General features: G+C 32.0%; 1 protein-coding gene across 2 annotated transcripts in view; it reads left to right on the top strand.

Annotated features, from left to right (window-relative positions):
* Positions 1–16,106, top strand: part of LOC139495594 (uncharacterized) — a 43,807-nt gene extending 27,701 nt beyond the window's left edge. For both annotated transcript variants that reach the window (XM_071283870.1, XM_071283869.1), the window contains 15 exons: positions 796–982; positions 3,001–3,213; positions 4,013–4,631; positions 5,009–5,149; positions 5,688–5,796; positions 6,168–6,296; positions 6,700–6,823; positions 7,193–7,352; positions 10,254–10,333; positions 11,037–11,140; positions 11,604–11,750; positions 13,431–13,509; positions 13,702–13,821; positions 14,066–14,170; positions 15,189–16,106. In XM_071283870.1, coding sequence (XP_071139971.1) covers positions 796–982; positions 3,001–3,213; positions 4,013–4,631; positions 5,009–5,149; positions 5,688–5,796; positions 6,168–6,296; positions 6,700–6,823; positions 7,193–7,352; positions 10,254–10,333; positions 11,037–11,140; positions 11,604–11,750; positions 13,431–13,509; positions 13,702–13,821; positions 14,066–14,170; positions 15,189–15,251 — 2,380 coding nt within the window. In that variant the 3' untranslated portion in view covers positions 15,252–16,106. The remainder of the gene's footprint in view (positions 1–795; positions 983–3,000; positions 3,214–4,012; positions 4,632–5,008; positions 5,150–5,687; positions 5,797–6,167; positions 6,297–6,699; positions 6,824–7,192; positions 7,353–10,253; positions 10,334–11,036; positions 11,141–11,603; positions 11,751–13,430; positions 13,510–13,701; positions 13,822–14,065; positions 14,171–15,188) is intronic.
* The last annotated feature ends 2,320 nt before the right edge of the window (positions 16,107–18,426 follow it).

The raw sequence follows: 18,426 nt of genomic DNA, 5'->3' as shown, positions 1-18,426 counted from the left end.
ATACATAGAAATTGACCTTTGGTAAATCAAAAGAAAGGTGCAAGATATATACCAATGGGACATTCAAACTCAGAAATGGAAAATGAATTGACAATGCAGTGCTATAAAAGAAAATGTTCCAACAAAAAAACAACAGTAGACAGAAACACATCATAGAAAACTTAAGTCTAAGACTTAGCAACTCAAGCCCCACCATAACTGAGTTTGATATTAGGTACACTGAAAGAGTACAAGAAGATCCTGGTCCACAAGTGGCAATCTTATCTTGCTCATGTACACTCCTGGTGATAATTCAAATTTGTTAAGTGATATTTAGAAAAAACGGGACAGCATTCACTGTTTTGTTTTCCATGACAAAATCATTTTTGAAAAGAAACCAGGTTTGTGTACAGGGTCTTCTCCTGGGTCTGTTGTTTTAATAGACACAATAGTGTTTGGGGGGAAATTACATGACAGTAGACATCAAAGAGACAAAAATAATAAGTTGATAAAAAATAAAACCAATAGCAAGGCAAAACATGATAAAAAGTAGAAAAGAAAAAGCTGGGATTTGCCTTGAAAATCATATGTGCCAAATTACTTATCATTGCATATGGATTCATTTAATTTGGTGGGTACCAATTTTCGTGGTTTGAGGAACACTTGCATATTCAAGGATATTTAATTTTGTGGCAAAGTCTGCATACTGGTACATTCCTAAAGAAAATTTCTAATTGGTTGAACATTCCTGGTTCTCCTGTACCCACAAACAACGAATATTAATGAATCCACAGTTCTTGTATTTTTAATTTTCAGGTGTATACCAACTCAGATCCTGGTAGATGATAAGGTTTTGATAAGAGATGTAAGATGTGGCGTGGATGGGACCATGTTCATTACAGATGTGGGCAGTGTCTTTGCTTGTGGGAACAACTTAGACAACAAACTGGGGCTTAACAACAGATTTGGCTTCATCATGGCCATGAAAAATATCTTCACTAAGGTATGTATTTATGCTTTGTATCTTCCTCCATTAGTAGGACTAGGAACAATGCCATCATTTCTCATGAAATATATTTTCACTAAGGTAAAATGTATGCCTGAAATTAAAAAGTGTATCTGTAGAAAAGTATCAGCCTAAATGAATTATGTCACAATAAGGCCAACTAAAATTAATTAGTAGATTTTCATCCAAATTTTTGAAAAAAATGGGGCGGGTGGGAGGATTTTATTTTTTAATTTTTATTTCCAAATTTTAAACAGGAAGTTTGGAAGGAAACACAATTTTTAACGGTTACCAGAAACGGAGATGAACAAATCCGGAAATCGAAAATTTTTCAAAATAACAAAAATCGGGGCGGGACGATTTCAGAGGGGCGGGCAGGGATGAAAATCTACCAATTATTTTTAATTGGCCTAATTGATTCCTTAGTTTAAATTGGGACTTGGTAAATGTCAATGCTTTATTTATTTTTTGTATAATATATGATATGAAATAATACATTTAGTTATAAAATTATGTTTACTGTTTCACCATAACTTTTGATGTATTGACTTTTTGCAATTTAATGATACATACAAAAGTATGATGTATAACAAAACTCATATCAAGAAAACCATATACTTAGATATAGGAAGATGTGGTGTGAGTGCCAATGAGACAATTCTCCATCCAAATAACAAATTTAAAAAAAGTAAACCATTATAGGTCAATATACGGCCTTCAACACGGAGCCTTGGCTAACACCGAACAACAAGCTATAAAGGGCCCCAAAATTACTAGTGTAAAACCATTCAAACGGGAAAACCAACGGTCTAATCTATATAAAATTAAAAAACCAAGAAACACGTATAAATTACATAAACAAACAACAACTACTGTACATCAGATACCTGACTTAGAACAGTTGCAAACATTTGCAGCGGGATTAAACGTTTTATACTTGTATGAAAACTAGTTAGACATGTCAGCTCAATTTTCTGGCTCTATATTTTTTTATTTTTTTTAATGATAAAAATACGAGTGAACCAACACCTGAAGTGGTGATCGTGCGGTAGGGTAAAAACGAGTGGATACCGCTAGGTATTCCCAGTCATCTTGAAAATAAAGAATGTGTCGACACTTGCGTTGTACCTTACGACCAACAGCATGGATGATACCACAGACCAATACCAAGATTCCCGATCTTTTCCTGAAAATGATCTAGATTCTGCACTGTCCAAGAAGAGAAGGAGCAAGAGAAGAAGAAACCGCTACAACCGCTGATAACACTAATAAGATATCAAGACCACCTAGCTGAAGTTATGACACTACGCAAAATTAACATAAAGATTTAACAAAGTATTACAATACTTTACCACCGGTTTAGAAAGAAGAAACCTGCTGGAAGCCCTTACAGATTCAACATCAAACCACAGCAAAAGCTTTAATCATTAACACAACTCATATTTAAATATTTACGGATCTACCACTATTTTAATTTCCAAAATGTGCGACGATCATACACTTCACACCATTACCGACGCAATTGGAAGCAGTAACTCGAGGGTTCCAGAGCGAAGCCTGTTGGCTGTACGGAATGAATAGTGAGGTGTTGTCCAATTTGGAATTCACTGACATGATTATTAGATAACAATAACGTACAATACCACCAAAGACCTCCCATGAGATTAACTACACAGAACGGGATAGATGTCAACCACACGAGATGCTGTTACCTTTCAAGAAAACACTAACATTTCTATTTATATATTTTCTATTTTAATTTACTTTCACTTTCACTTTCTATTCATATAACGTCACCATAACTACTATTATGTAACTTACACTTCCGGTTAAAACCGCTAACCGCTAAATTCATACTTCACTGTCATATTTCTTTGTACAATTGTCCTGATGATGCCTATCGATTAGGCGAAACATGTAGACCCAATAAACAGATACTATGCGGTAAAAACATGAGTGTTGTTGTCTTTATTGTCGACACATTTTTTTTAATGGTATATTTTGAATTTTTCCAGACAGAAGTAGAAGGTCAGAAGGTCCCTACACCAGTCAAGGCCATCAAAGGTGTACTGGATATCTCCATGGGATCGACCCATACAGCTGTAATGGTGAAACCAGGGCAGATATATACTTTTGGTAGGAACACAGAAGGTCAACTTGGAGCTAGTAATGTCAAACAAATTGGTGGTTATGTAGAGGTCAAGGCCATGAAGGATAAAACTGTTAATGTAAGAGCTGTGAATGTCATGTTTTGTAATAGACTATACATAATATTATAAACATAGTAAAGTATTTGGAACTTTTAGATGGTAAATTAAGGTATGGCAATGAGTTTAATGTTAAATAAATACTCCTAGACTCGATGAATAGAACTGCTCATTTCAGGAGAGTGGAGTTTCCTTGATTTTAATTCAATTGTTATGATTATGATAATTTAAACATTTTATGCAGATCTGATCTTCAACAACAGATAATCAATAAAAAGTAATGCACCCATGCTTGTAAATTGCTGTCAGGCATGTTAAAAACAGGTCTACAGAACAAAAAAATTTAACTTAAATTTTCTTAAAATTGAAATTTAGTTCAAAAGATTCATTTATGTTTGTGTGTACCAATTTCATGAATTGAGGAAAACTTGCATTTTCATGGATACTGTAAACCAACTTATTTTTGCGAACGATTTATTTTTGCGACTATCGCGACTAGAAAAGTATCGGGAATATAAATTGCCGCGAATATGTAAATCTTGGATCTATTCTCATTTAATTACATCAAACACATTTGAGAATCGGGAAATGGGTTAGTAAGGGCTAAAAGGGAAATAAAGTATCCGCGAAAATAAGTTGGTTTACAGTATTTGATTTTGTGGTTATGTATACATTCAGAAGAAAAATTATTATTTCGTGTACATTGGAATTCGTGGTTTTTGTGTTACCACGAAATCCACAAAAAATGAGTATGCAATGTATAATAATGAATCCACAGTATTTGTGAAGACTGACATTACACATTATTATTTTTTTTCAGAGAGTGCAGTGTGGACATCATTATACAGTTGCCAGTACAGAAGATAATGAACTTTATTACTGGGGACTAAGATTTAAAAATCCTACTTCATTTTATTTAGAGGATAATGACAGCCATTCAAGTACCAACGGCAGTGTTATAAATACTGGGGATTGTAGATTAGAGAGTATTACTCCTCGTAAGGCTGTGGGAGGTCACTCCCGACAAAATAGTTCATCGAGTGTTAATGAAATAATAACGAGTGACAAGGGAAGTAAATCTTTGCACACTCGTCAACTAAGCCACGGAAGTGGTATGGATAGTTTCCTTCAAAAGGACAAAGAAACTATGTTGAGGCGTGATTCTGGGAATCATTCTCGGCATGCCAGTTCTACTGATTTACGGAGAGAATCTGGTTCCCTGACTAAATTACAATCTAGTACTAGTGTAGGTGAAAACAGTGCTGCAAAAAGAGATTCAGGAAATAGTTCTCGTCATGCTAGCTCAGTGGACTTAAGAAAGGACTATGGTTCTCAGTCTAAACTGGCAACCAGTAAGACACATTCCCGACAAACAAGTTTAACAAGTGTTTCTAGCATAGTTAGTAACAAAGATTCACTTAATCACAGTAAAGAAGAAGGTAATTTTATAACTTATCATATCAATTAAGACTTAGTGCACATGTTCATTTTGATGTGAACTATTTAATTTGTACGCAACATTTGGGTTTTGACCCTGTAAATGGTTCAATTGAGATAGAAATATAGTGCTAGTAACCTATAATGGACACAAAGTGTTGTTTAAATTTTCCATACATGAATTTAGAATACATCATACCAGTTGCAAGAATATATAAAATTGAATGTTTACACTCTCAAAATATAAAGTATAATATGAAGTCTTAACCAATTACTGTTAAATTTGTGTGTAGAAAGAAGCGGAGGAGCCAAACAAAGCATCTACCATCAAAAACAGACAAGCATAGATATAATTTGAATCAATTTATTCCTATTTCAGGTGTTGAAAGTGGGGGAGGAGTCAAACAAAGCCCCTCCCATCAAAGACAGACAAGTGTAGACAGTGCATTATCAGCCAGTCTGACTGACAGTGGATTTCCTTCTCAAAGCAATGAAACAAAACCTGGATTCAGACCTTTAAGTAAGTATTTTGAGAAACCAGAAAAAAGGTCCCCTGCAAGAATTAAAAAAAAAAGAAACATTCCACCTTTGACATGTGTATTATGTTGTTTTTATTGATTATGTATAAAACTTTAAAAATCTTAAACTAACACTTGGAATAACTAGAATGGCTCCACTCACAAAAAAGCCTGAAATCATTTCTAGGACAGAAAATTTAGCAAAAATTAGCAGAGCAGAGCAGAACAAAACGTATACTCAATCTGTAACTTATCATCTAAAGCCTGTAATTTCAGCAAATATCAGCTGAGTGGCACCAATGTAAAGTTGATCTGCATCTCGTCAGAGTTGACTCACACACTAAACATCAGCTCATTATGTGAGGGCGTATAGAAAAAAGTCTAAACCTATATTGCCTGATTTAAGACCGTCTGGCCATGAAAATTAAAAGCTAGAAGATGGATTCATATGTTTGATTTTGAAGTACAAAGTATATAATTTCTAAGAATTCTAAAATGATTATATATGATAAATGTTTAAATGATTATTTATATTTATAGGTAGTTCTAGAAGAAGGACTGCAAGTGCAAGTAGTAAAGACAATAAAGACAAGGAAGAGACACTGACAGATGACGCTGAAATTATCTACCCGCCAAAACATTTGCTCAAGTAAACAGTTATTTATGTCTTACATATTTTATTATCAAAAGGAAATGTGTGGTAAATGTCAATGAGAAAGTAGTTCAATGATTATATTATAAGTAATTCCCAATATTTCTTCTTATGCAGGAGTTTGGTTTTAAAATTATAGTTTGAAATAGGTTATTCCTCTTTCTTTACCATAATACTGCATTGATGTTTTTCTTTATACTTTTTTCTTTCTGCATCTATAGCAACATAGGATAGCTCCGTTTTGATAAAAAAAAAAAAAAAACCATATATATACTTTTACCACAATTTAATAAAAAAAAAAGTGATTATAAGAAAAGAAATTATCTCTCTTTACCACAATTTAAATTTTACATATGTTCCATTTTCAGAATAATGAAGAATAGTGCTGAACAGCTGACAATCAGTAGTTTTTACTGTCATGGGGAGAATCTATTTATACAGATGGAGACAACAGCGCCACCTCCAAAACGTAAAAGTAGAAAGAAAAGGGGAATAAGGTATTTATTCATGACACTAAAACACACTTTACAAAGCCAACAGTTGTATTGCTGGTTTTCATCAGAAGATCAACAGGAGGCTTCCAACATGGAGTAACAGCTCACACATCACACCAATATTAAGATGGCCAACCAAGGCCCTGTTCTAGATAATCTGCCTTTATGTGTGGTAGAAATACTCTGTATATTGAAGATAATATGGCTGTTTCTTTTGAAGAAAATGTTACAGTGGAAACATTTTAATTAGGACCCAGGATATTAAGTCTCTTTACCATGTATACTAATGATATAATTAATCAATTGTAGAAAAAGTTACAGTGGAAACACTCTAAATGTGCCACAGGAAACCAAGGCCCTGTATACTGTATATATACTGATGATAATCTTTGTTCATTTATTGTAGAAAACGTTACAGTGGAAACACATTAAATGTGCCACAGGAAACTAAGGCCCTGTACTCTTTATCTAGTCATGAAGGTGGTGATGAATATTCATCAGAAGCATCAGAAATGGATACACATGGACCTGTTAGTATTTTAAGCCATTTGAATACTGTAAATTTAGATATTAATGCATGCACTGATTATTTTTAGAATCACTGATTACTTGAAAATGTGAGACATAATTAATTTTATTTATACAAAATATGTGAAGGAAAATATCACTACTGGCATTATAAAAGCAAGTTAACTGATACTATACATTTCAAGCATTTTAAATAATTTCTTATTTTTTATCATTTTGGGGCAGCTAAACAAAGGCTAGACTAATTTTTTCTCTTCATTATTTATTGTAAAAGTTAATTGTTAGAGAAAAGAAGTATCTGCTAGATTTTATATTGTTTTTATAGAAGTGTAGTTAATAAGTTGCGACTTTTTACCCTTTTTATGTTTAAGGTACCAAACTGGATCAAGCAGGAGTTAGCTCTCTCTGAAGATGAGTTGAATGATGGTAATGAACCAGATGATACCAGTGACCATTCTGATGATGAAATAAGAAGTGGACTTGTTGATGCCTCTATGTCCAGTATACAGATAAATAAAGAATTAACAAACAGTAGGTATTATCTCCCTTGTTGTGAGGATAGGAGTTATCTCCCCTACTGACAAATAAGAAGTGGACTTGTTGATGCCTCTATGTCCAGTTAACTCGAATAATTCAAGCCCTCCCGTGTTCGATTTTCTCCCACACGAGGGCTTGAACTCCTTATGATCATTGGCCGGGTCGCCTGCTCTCTGAGAGAGAGAGCCAATCGGCGGCGATCAGGATAATGAGTCTGCGCAACTGTCTTACCAAACACGTGTGTTCAATTAACACAAATCCGATAATAATTAATTAACACCAATTAACATCAGTTTACATCATTTAACATCGATTAACATCCGGAACTCCTCCTTCTTTAGCTGCCAACTTAAATAAAATTCCCATATTGCATAGCGGTGTGAATTTTCCGGTTGACGGTCTTTATCGAGGAAGACGTTCAGGCGTTAATGTAGCCTTCGTAGATGAGCGGAATATAAAGACTGAATTATTCGGGTTAATGTCCAGTATACAGATAAATAAAGAATTAACAAATAGTAGGTATTACATTCCTTGTTGGTGAGTGGAAATGATAGGAGTTATAGATCTCCAAAACTAATAGTACAAATGAAAATTATCAATTGAAAAAAATAGACAATGTGTCTTCTTTTGTGATCAAACAAATGAGATAAATGACCATGTATTGTAAAGTTCACCCTAATGCCCTACATGAGGGTTATCAACTGCCCATTTGAATGGAAATGGCAAAGAGACAGCAACCCCACCAAAGAGCAGACAACAGCCAAAGGCCCCCAATGGGTCTTCTGTCAATATTTTTTTCTCTTGGAACTTATATTATGAAGGAACTTCTATTCTGTGAAACTTCAACACAGCGAGAAAATCCTCCACGTGTAGGTGGTCCTCAGCTGACCCCTAAATAAAATTGTGTACTAGTTCAGTGAAAATTGAAGTGACACTACACTCTAAAACATATAAATGAACTAAAATTAAAAACACATACAAGACTTACAAAGGCCAGAGGCTCCTGACTTGGGACAGGCGCAAAAATGTGGAAGTGTTAAACATGTTTTGTGAGGTCTTAACCCTCCCCCTATAACTCTAGCCAATGTTTAATTAAGAAACACATTGCAATTCGCACAGTAAAACTCAGTTTAAAAGAAGTCAAAGTCCTATGTCAGAATAGGTAACAAAAGAAACTAAACAAAATTAAAAACCAATTGTTCAGAGAACAATTGAAGGTCATTCCACATCAAAGAAATTAAGAAAAGAAGATAGTTTCTTTATACTGATGGGGATGAATCAATGGTTTGTATTTTCTTTTGAGTGAAATAATGGAGATAATTAGCTACTTCCGATGAAGTGAATGTCACTTTCGGTCTCATATGATAGCTTCTTTCACACTGATTCCAAAAATATTTAGTTTCTATATACTTTCGCCTGTAAAACAGGAGATAATTGGCCACTTCTGGTTTATCAAAAGTCATTTCTAGTCTTAAGTGATACTTGAAAGTATATGAATTACAAAATATATTGATTCCGAGTACTTTTTCATGAAAAAAGTGCAAAAATAGCTACTTCTGATTTTCTCAAGGTCACTTCCGGTTGTCATTTTTCAAGGTCATATGTCATCCAACCTTTTGTAAAAGATCATATGGCTTTATAATGAACCTAGTTGAAGAAATAACCAATAAACCTTATAATAAGACATTTTAGGGGCACTAACTCCTATAAGATGCCATTGGATTGTTTCAGACCAAATGTAATGTATCTTCATTACAATAAAGCAAACATTTTGCACCTGTTCTTTTATATATATCATTAAAAGTGTTGGGGAAAATGCAAAAATAAGCAAAAGTCCATATTTAGAATTTGACCTTGACCTCATTTTCTTAGTTAGGACCTAGGGACCTCAAATAAAAAGGTTCTAGGATTATAATGTTAAAGGTTTATGAGATAAAAAAAAAACATACCAACAAATTTATTTTGTAAAGGTAGATAACTCCTATAAAATTTCATCGAATCGCTTCGTTCCAAATTAGCCAAAAATTCCTAAGGATGTAAAGAACAAGTAGAAAAAAGAATTTTGAGGATATCATTTTGTTACAAAGAAGATGCACACATTTGATAAACAGTAAATAGGGAGATAACTCTTACAAAGAAAATTGTTCGTCTTAGCAGAGTGAAATTTAGCAGCGCATAAACTGTACGATACCATGTTAGAAATATCTAAGCAACATATTGTGAAGCAAAAATTTCAAAACTTGGCGGAAAAAAAAAAAATAATCAGAAGAAATACAATAGGTCTTTCCACAGAATAGTGGAAAGACCTAATTACAATTATACATGAATGAACAAAGGACTACTAGTAGTTACTGACATGATCGCACCAGATCTACATTAAATTGATTGAAAGATAAAATCTTCTTTATATGAAAATCAAGGTCAATTATTGTGACTAAAGAACACAGCAAGTATTTTACTGCCCCAACTTAGGCAGAAACTGCAAACAAAATCTGAAATGAGAATAAACTGATTAGAGAATTATTATCTCCCTTATTTATGATACAATATCCTGGGATCTGACCCCACCTCATATTCGGATTGGTAAGGCCGAGCAAAATAGTATCCATGTGACAATTTTAATCACTGAACTGGACTGAATTGAATTGCATATTTGTGCACATTGTACTTTAGCAAGGTTTAGATTTTTATTGCAAAATCTTTACTCAAAATTGTTTTTTGCTGGAATATTGAAACAATTAATTTGGCTATATTAAAATGTCCTTTCATATATGAAGAAATGATGCTTTCCCAAAATGCATCCTTCTAACATCCAATTACATGTATGTTTTTCAACTAATAGATTTATAGTTTGTAAGATGCTGACCTACTTACTATACTTTTAATATTTTATAGGAAAAAATTGTGATGATTCGTCTAATCCTGAAGGGAAACTGTCCAAAGATTTCAGTAACTCAGCAAAGTTTACAGTACAGGTATGATACTAGTTCAAATATATAATTATTTGTGATAAAAAAAAACTCTGTTGGAATGAATAAACAAAAGTTTCAATTCATGATCATTTATTAAATGATAAAATAAGAATTAAAATATGAATCAAAATATATTAAGATTATAATTTTACTTAATTTTAAGCACACAGATTATGAACAAATCAATTAGGACAGTGGTAAAAAGGTATGACTAAAGAACAAACTGTAAAAATCAGATAAGGGAAGCCTCCTCACATCTTTATTAAGGTGGTACCTAACACTACAGGGAGATAACTCTGTAAAATCAGCTTAACGTTTTAATTACCTTGTGATGTTAAGGGAATATTAAGCTTCTCAATGATCAAAATAAATGTGTGTCAAACTGCTATATAACCAGTGTAATTTTCCTGATAAAACCGTTAATTCAAATTTATTGAAATTTTTATATTTTTGTCAAAGTGTCAAAGTAAATTGTTTGTAAAAATTTTATGAAAATTAAACGACCAAATTAATTTTAGTGAAGGTGTTGGGTACCACCTTAAGAACCAAAAACCAAAACAAGACACTAAGTAAAAATCTTATTTAAAATTTCCAGATACTAATAGTTTTATAATTAATTCTTATTTGTTTAATATGTATTTGTGTTGGATTTATAATGTTGTAATTATCATGTGTATGTTAGAGACTTTGATTTGTTTCTTTTTAGGCCTTTGGAAAGGTTGAGGTCCACCAGGTTAAAAGCCTGTCATACAACAGTACAGAGAGTGAGTTAGATCTACAATCTGACGGAAGTTCTAAGGATAATAATGAGTAAGTCTGGCCCCTTTTAAATAAGATATCTCAGACCCAGTCAAGTCATTGTAACTGAATCTGTATCTTTAAATAAATCTAAATTACAGGTAAATCTGTATTGGACAGTCACTCTTGGGAAGTATCAAAAGTGTCCCTTCTAGAGAAGTGACCTTTTAATTGAGGTTCAGATTGAAAATTTAACTATCATTTTTCTTGACTTCAAAAGTCATAAATTGTCGTTCCTGTCTTTGTCACTTTAATTGATTATTGAAAATTTAGAATTAATGGAAAGCTTCTATTAATTAGGGGGGGGGGGGGGGGGGGGGGCGGGGATAACATTTATTGTAGTCTTCTACATTATAAGCATAGATAACAATACCTATTGTAATTGTACTGTTAATGTTGAAGATGCTCCATAATGAATGTTTGTATCTTATTTGAACTTTTTAGTGCATGTATCAGATTTTCATTTTTTATTCAGATCTAAACAAACTAAAGACAACAACAGACTGAAGATTGATGTGGCTAGGGTAAGAAAGGTCTCCCCACAGACCATCAGGAACAGATTACCACCAGGACCATCAGGGGCCAATAGAAATAAGGTCCAATCTAGAGATAGGGGCCAAGGGTAAGTTATTGTTTGTTTATTGGGTTTTTTTGCCCCTATCGTAGGCTACAGAGGCATTAAGTGTTATCCTTGACCGGCTGTCTTTCTGTCCTATGGTTTTTATGTTCTTCCTTCTTTCTGTATTTCTGTCCTTCCATCTTTTGTCTCTTTGCCTGTCCCATTTCAAAACAAAGGGAAAGTCAGTTCAAAGAACGAGGGTATTTATTTTAAGAGATACATGTTAGTACATAACATCGAGGAAAAATAACTATTATAGGAAAATGTACCTCTAATTACCAACAACAACTAATGTTTTTTTGATTAATGACACCCATGTTTTATTTTTTTCTGTATTCTGTGTTTATTCTGGTAGCTTAATTTTACTCAGCAGCCTCATGTTGTCGTCAGCGTCGTCTGCGTCGTTGTCCGAAGATGCATGGTTTCCGGATAGTAACTTTAGTATAATTAAATAGAAATCTATAAAATTTTAACACAATGTTTTTAACCACAAAAGGAAGGTTGGGATTGATTTTGGGGTTTATGGTCCCAAAGATTTAAGAATTAGGGGCCAAAAAGGGGCCCAAATAAGCATTTTTGTAGTTTCCAGTCAATAACTTGTGTTCAAGTGTATAAATCTCTCTGAAATTATACCACAAAGCTCCATACTACAAATGGATGGTTATGAGGGGTTATGGCTCAAATCATTTAGCAATTGGGTCAAAAAAGGGGGAAAACAAGGGGTTTTCTGGTTAAAGGACAATTTAGACAATTTAAAAGCAGTGTAAGGGAGGTAATTCAATTCCATTTAAAGAATACTGTTATTTATATGTTTGATTACCTCCCTTATACTGCTTGAAAATTATGTATTAAGAAATGATGATTGTCTTGAGATGATTAGCTGTAAAAAAAATCTTAGAAGTTACTATTACAGTGACTTGACTGTTAGTGTTGCTATTCACCAATTGCAACTCATTCAAAATTTTGACCCAATTGCAATTTGTTTTATTAAATCAAATTGTTCAACTGGTCAAAAATTTGAACAAACTGTTCAGCCAAAATGTGAAAGTGCAAAGTGATAAAATAAATCATACTTACAATCCTATAAGTCTGTAACTCCACTGTATTGATGTATTTCCTAAATCAGTCTATCAATCTGTATAGTTATATTATTGACATTACCATACTAAAGGTGAACTGTTTTATTTTGAATTGCTATAAAAATGTCAAAACTAAGCTTTTATAGAGTTTTTCTTTCGAAAAGTATTCTATATTTATAAGAATCACACACTATGTGAATAAAAACATTTCATATTCAGTGGTACAATTTTTCTCATTTCAGATTTCAGAAAATTCCTTCATTAATTTTTTTTTTAGGGGATTAATATCCAACAGCATGGTGTATTGCTCAAAAGCAATAAGATTTTTTTAAGTTCATTAGACCACATTCATTCTGTGTCAGAAACCTATGCTGTGTCAACTAATTAATCACAATCAAAATTCAGAGCTGTATCAAGCTTGAATGTTGTGTCCATAATTGTTCAGGGTTCGATCTCTGCGGTCGTATAAAACTGCGCCCTGTGGTGCACCGGGTTAATTGATAAAGTAAGCAGACAATTTGAGAGCAATTGAAGTAAAATAAATATATATATATACAACAATTACTATTAAACATATTTGCAAACATAACATTTTTTGTTATAGGCAAGATTGGAAGGAACAACTAGCAGCCAGGGGATTTGTGTCTGATGTCACGGTGAAAAGGAAACAAGAGGCTCTTAAGGTAAAATATAAAAAAGTACTGTAGACACATGTTTATTTTTATTAGAGAGACTGCATGCTGACGTCTAGATGTTTGGTCGAAATCATATTACAGTAAATAGTGTGTAAATATTTATTCAGTTAAAAGGAAATAACCTAAATCATTTTATGCTATTGCTATTTTTCTGTATAAAACAAAATTATGTCCTTTCAGAATGAATTGGAACTAACAAGAGGAGAGAAAAGAAGAGCTCAAGAAAAGATAAAAATCTTAGAAGAGGAACATAAGTTTCAGACAGAACTGTTGAAGAGAGAGGTAGAAAAGAAGGCAAAGGTATATTTTTGTTAAAAAAATTAAAAAAAGGAAAACATCCACAAATAATGGAAAAAAATTACAATGATTAAAGGAAAAAGAAAACATAACAACAACAAAATGTGTGCTATCTTAAAAAAATAAGCTCATAGTTCTATCAATGTATTTTTAATCATTTGATTTTGAATTTAGGATAACATTTCCATCTTTTGAGAATATGAGGTAGAAAGTAAAAATTAAATTTATATGACATATTTCTTTATAGGAGAGAGAAGCAGCATTAGAGGGAGAAATATATGACCTACGGAAACAGATAACCGACCAGAAATCACAGATGCAAGATCATCAGAAAGCTGTCATGGCACTTCAGGTAAAACAGTCATACCTGCTATAGACATGATAGAGGTCACCTTTATATATGTGTTAAGGATGTTCGCTGCTCATTTTCAAAATAAATAATTTTTCAAAAAACTAGTATGTATTAATAGGGAATAAATTGAGGAATCAAAAAAGCAAAAAAAATATAGGGGCCAATGTGCTTGTTTTCGAGATATTAGCCATTGGAATTTTGGAAGGAAAATGTTCTCTCTTGCTTTTTCATAGCTTTATCATTGATCAGTTAAAGTTCTCAAATACTATTAAAAAATGAATAAAATTTTATAAGACTTTTACAAATGACTTATAATTATACATGTAAAAGATTTATAAAAAGAAAAATGGGGGTTCATGGGGATTTTTTTTAGGGCATTCAAATGGATAGCAAAAATCTGACAGAAATTACAAAGCATGACAAGCAAACATCCTTAAGTGTTTTGTTGTGAAGTGTAAAGTTCAAGGTTGTGTATAAAGTCAAACCTGATCACAAGGTTTTACTTTCACTTTGTTTTAATCTTATTCTGATCTTCTAAAGATACAATTTATTTTTATCATAATCTAAAAATTATTGAAAATAAATACCCTCTCAGAATTGTACCAACTTGCAGTTAGCAAAAAAACCTGTTAGGCAACCATTAACCTATAAAAATATTAAAAAAAAAGTATCAAAAATTTAATTTGGAATCAAAATTTCTATGCTCAGATTGATCGTCAAAATCATCATATCATATATGAATGAATGAATGATTTATTATAGTGCAACCTGTATATATACAATAGATACATATCAATACAATATTACATTACAGCCAGCCAGATAGGCTTACGATGCACTGACAAATTAAAGTTCAGAATTTTGAAAAATAGATAACACATAGTTTTGGACGAATGTCTAAATTATTAGAAAATTCAACAGTTCAAGTAATATATCATACTTATTTGAAATTCATTATCCCAAATTGTTTGTTGATGTCATTGTTTAAAAAAACTTATTTTTTTTATTTATTTTATAGAATGATTTGAAGAAAGTAAAAGAGAGGTCTGGTAGAGATAGCAAAGTCTGTAATCTGCAGTGAACCAAGTTCAAATCCTTTAGACTTACACTTCAATTTACAGGATACCAATTTTCTTTGAATTTGTGTATAAACTAGTACCACAAATTTATATGTTTAAGGAATAACAACTGTTCTATAGGCTTGTATGCACATCATCTTTTATATATTAGTCAAAACCATGATTTTTTTCAATATCCCCGAAAAATTGATACCCGCAAAAACATAATTTAAATGAATTCACAGTAGTTTGTTGAAGGGGCCATAATCTGAGACATTCAGTGTCCTACTCTTTTCTTAGACAGCTAAAATATATTTTTTTTATTACCTGATTTATGGAAGGCTGTGCTTTTAATTGAATCTTAAAAAATACTAATCATCTTAGATTCTCATAATAAAGTGAGCAACTTTGTCATATACTTCAGTCTAAATGTCTCGTCCTTATGATATATTATGAAGCTTAAAATAGTGGATACCATTCATTACATAGTAACTGCTGCCCTAAGTAGATTGATGGGAATTGTAAATCTTAACATTCATGATTGGTAACCAACCTTCTTGGATTGAGAAAAAAATGTGTTTTTGTTGATATGTGATTTATTGGTTTTATGTATTAATCATGCATTCAAGTCTATATGAAATTTATAAAAAAAAACAAAAAAAACATTAAGATTTTTTCCCTAAATATGGTCCACCTTAACCCTAGAAAATCATGACCCTAACCAATATTATGTTATTTGTTGCTTTTACATCCTGGCTGTTAGAGTATATGTTGTTCTATATTATGTTATATTGAGTCTGCTCATCTTCTAAATGGACATATTTACATTTGTATGCAAATTTGTCTGTTCTTACTTGGTACAAGCTTTGGAAAAAAAATTCATCAGAAAAAAAAACATATGACATCATAATTCTACTTCATAATCTTCAGTCTAGATAGTGTTGATTGTGACTTCAAAAGATTATTTTTAGCTAGATCTAGTGTAATATAGAGCAAATTCAGCTAAATACCTGAAATGTAAATACATATATACTTTTGTAAAGTATTCTAATATGACGTGCTTCTTTAGCTTTGTAAACAACACTGTGATAAAATTCTTGATAAAATATACTTAGCGCAGACTCATAGATATACATAATAATGGCCGTTACAATATACTTCCCATGTAAATCTACATGTATTGGAACCTATTTGTAGATCCTTTGCCGATTTTATTGTTTTAAAAAGTGCAATTAAAAAAAGACAAAATAACTTTTATTCTTATTCGTATGCATAATAAAAAGATATAATGCACAAGAGCTCGAAGAAATCAACAAAATAAAAATTAAATAAAATTCCGCGAAAGTCTATTAATCTTTTTGGCGCATTTAAGTCATTTCAAAACACGACGTCATACAAATGAAACTGCTAAAGTTGAAAGTTTTCTGTGACGTGAACCATCGGAATTCGTATGATATTGTATTAAAACTGATTTTTGAGGTAGGTTTTGTTTTATTTTCTATTCTATTGCATTATTCGCATATTTACTCAATTCAGCAAGTCAACATGGCGGCTCTTTAGTTAAAAAATGTCAACTTTGGATTTGACGGAAGCTTACATGAAAAACATGTAAATTAAAAATGGTAAATGTTGGGTTTGAGATTTTAAAGAATTAAAAAGTTTCTTTTTAGCAGTTATTCAGGAAACAACGTATGCAAGCTACATATTTATAAAGATATTTGAGCTTTATCTAACAGGGAGTAAAAAAGAACAGCCACACACACAGCATACCCACCCTCGCTTCAGTTTTTTAATGACCGTATTTGTCCTATTAGAATCGAAATAATTCATGAAAGCCATAGATTGTTGGAAATTTACACATGGCCTGGGCTGTGATATTCCTTAATTTTATCCCTCGCTAACGCTCAGGAAAAAATTCGAATATCACAGCCCAGGCCATGTGTAAATTTTCAACAATCTATGGCTTTCATGAATTATTTCTTAATTAAAATATACAATGAGAAGATCCAACTTTGAAGTTAAGAAGATTTGAAGCACACCATTGTAGTAAAAAGATGCTATCACAGATTATTTGAAGTATAAATGTCATCGCCATATTGTAAATAACCTGCTAATTGATATAATAAAGTTTAGTTATAAAGTAAAATCTGGTGGATTTGATCTATATTGATAAGTCAGTGCCCAATATTTACCAATCTTGATGGGTTTATTTTTTGGTGAATTAGTTGACCCCCAGTTAATCAGTGTAAAAACATCATAGAACAATAGATTATTAATACTTATTACTGTGACGTTATAAAATCCTCGATGGTTTTAGTACTTGAAACAGTTTTTTTGTAATAATGTCAACTCAGAAATTTTTACATACATTTTTTGCAATTTTTTAAAAAGATGCAAAATTATTTATCACATTAAATAAAATGCTCCATACAAGCAATTTTAATTTGCAAAAACATCCAACAGCAATTTACTAAAAATAAAACCATGGCAAAAATTTACATCATACAATAAGGCCTTTTCCAAAAATATATTGTTGTCAGAGTTCTATTCTTATTTCTGGACCTCTTGTAGAAATGTATATATGTTAAAGTGCCTATCAACTGAAAATTCATTGTATTTACTCGTGTCAGAACTCAATGAAATGGGTATGAATAGTCTATTACTTTACATGCATTTTATTTTCAGTTAGTGCTAGTTATTTTGATAAGAAAAAAACTTTGTTAAGATAAGTTATGCTATTCCGTCCCAAATTTTTCATAACTTTCTTAATTCATGAATACAGGAATTCTGTTGTTTCATTACCTGTTTTTTCTTATTGTAGAAAAACAATGTGTAATTTATTCTATTCATGGAATCCAATGTGTTAATTATTCTATTCATAGAATTACAATATGTAATTTATTCTATTCATAGAATTACAATATGTAGTTTATTCTATTCATAGCATTACAATATGTAATTTATTATATTCATAGAATTACAATATGTAGTTTATTCTATTCATAGAATTACAATATGTGATTAGGGCCCTGCCAAAGGCGAGTCGCCCTATAGTGATCAGTCTATCCGTCCGTCCGTCCGTAACACTTTGTGTCCGCTCCATATCTAGAGAACCATTATGATTTCATTCTTTATACTTTACATGTTTATTAACCACCACCAGAGGGCGTGTCATGATGTATGTACAACTTCCTAGGT

Source organism: Mytilus edulis, chromosome 11 (genome assembly GCF_963676685.1).
Source record: "Mytilus edulis chromosome 11, xbMytEdul2.2, whole genome shotgun sequence".
NCBI lineage: Eukaryota > Metazoa > Mollusca > Bivalvia > Mytilida > Mytilidae > Mytilus > Mytilus edulis.
This window is presented reverse-complemented; position numbering and strand designations above follow the sequence as displayed.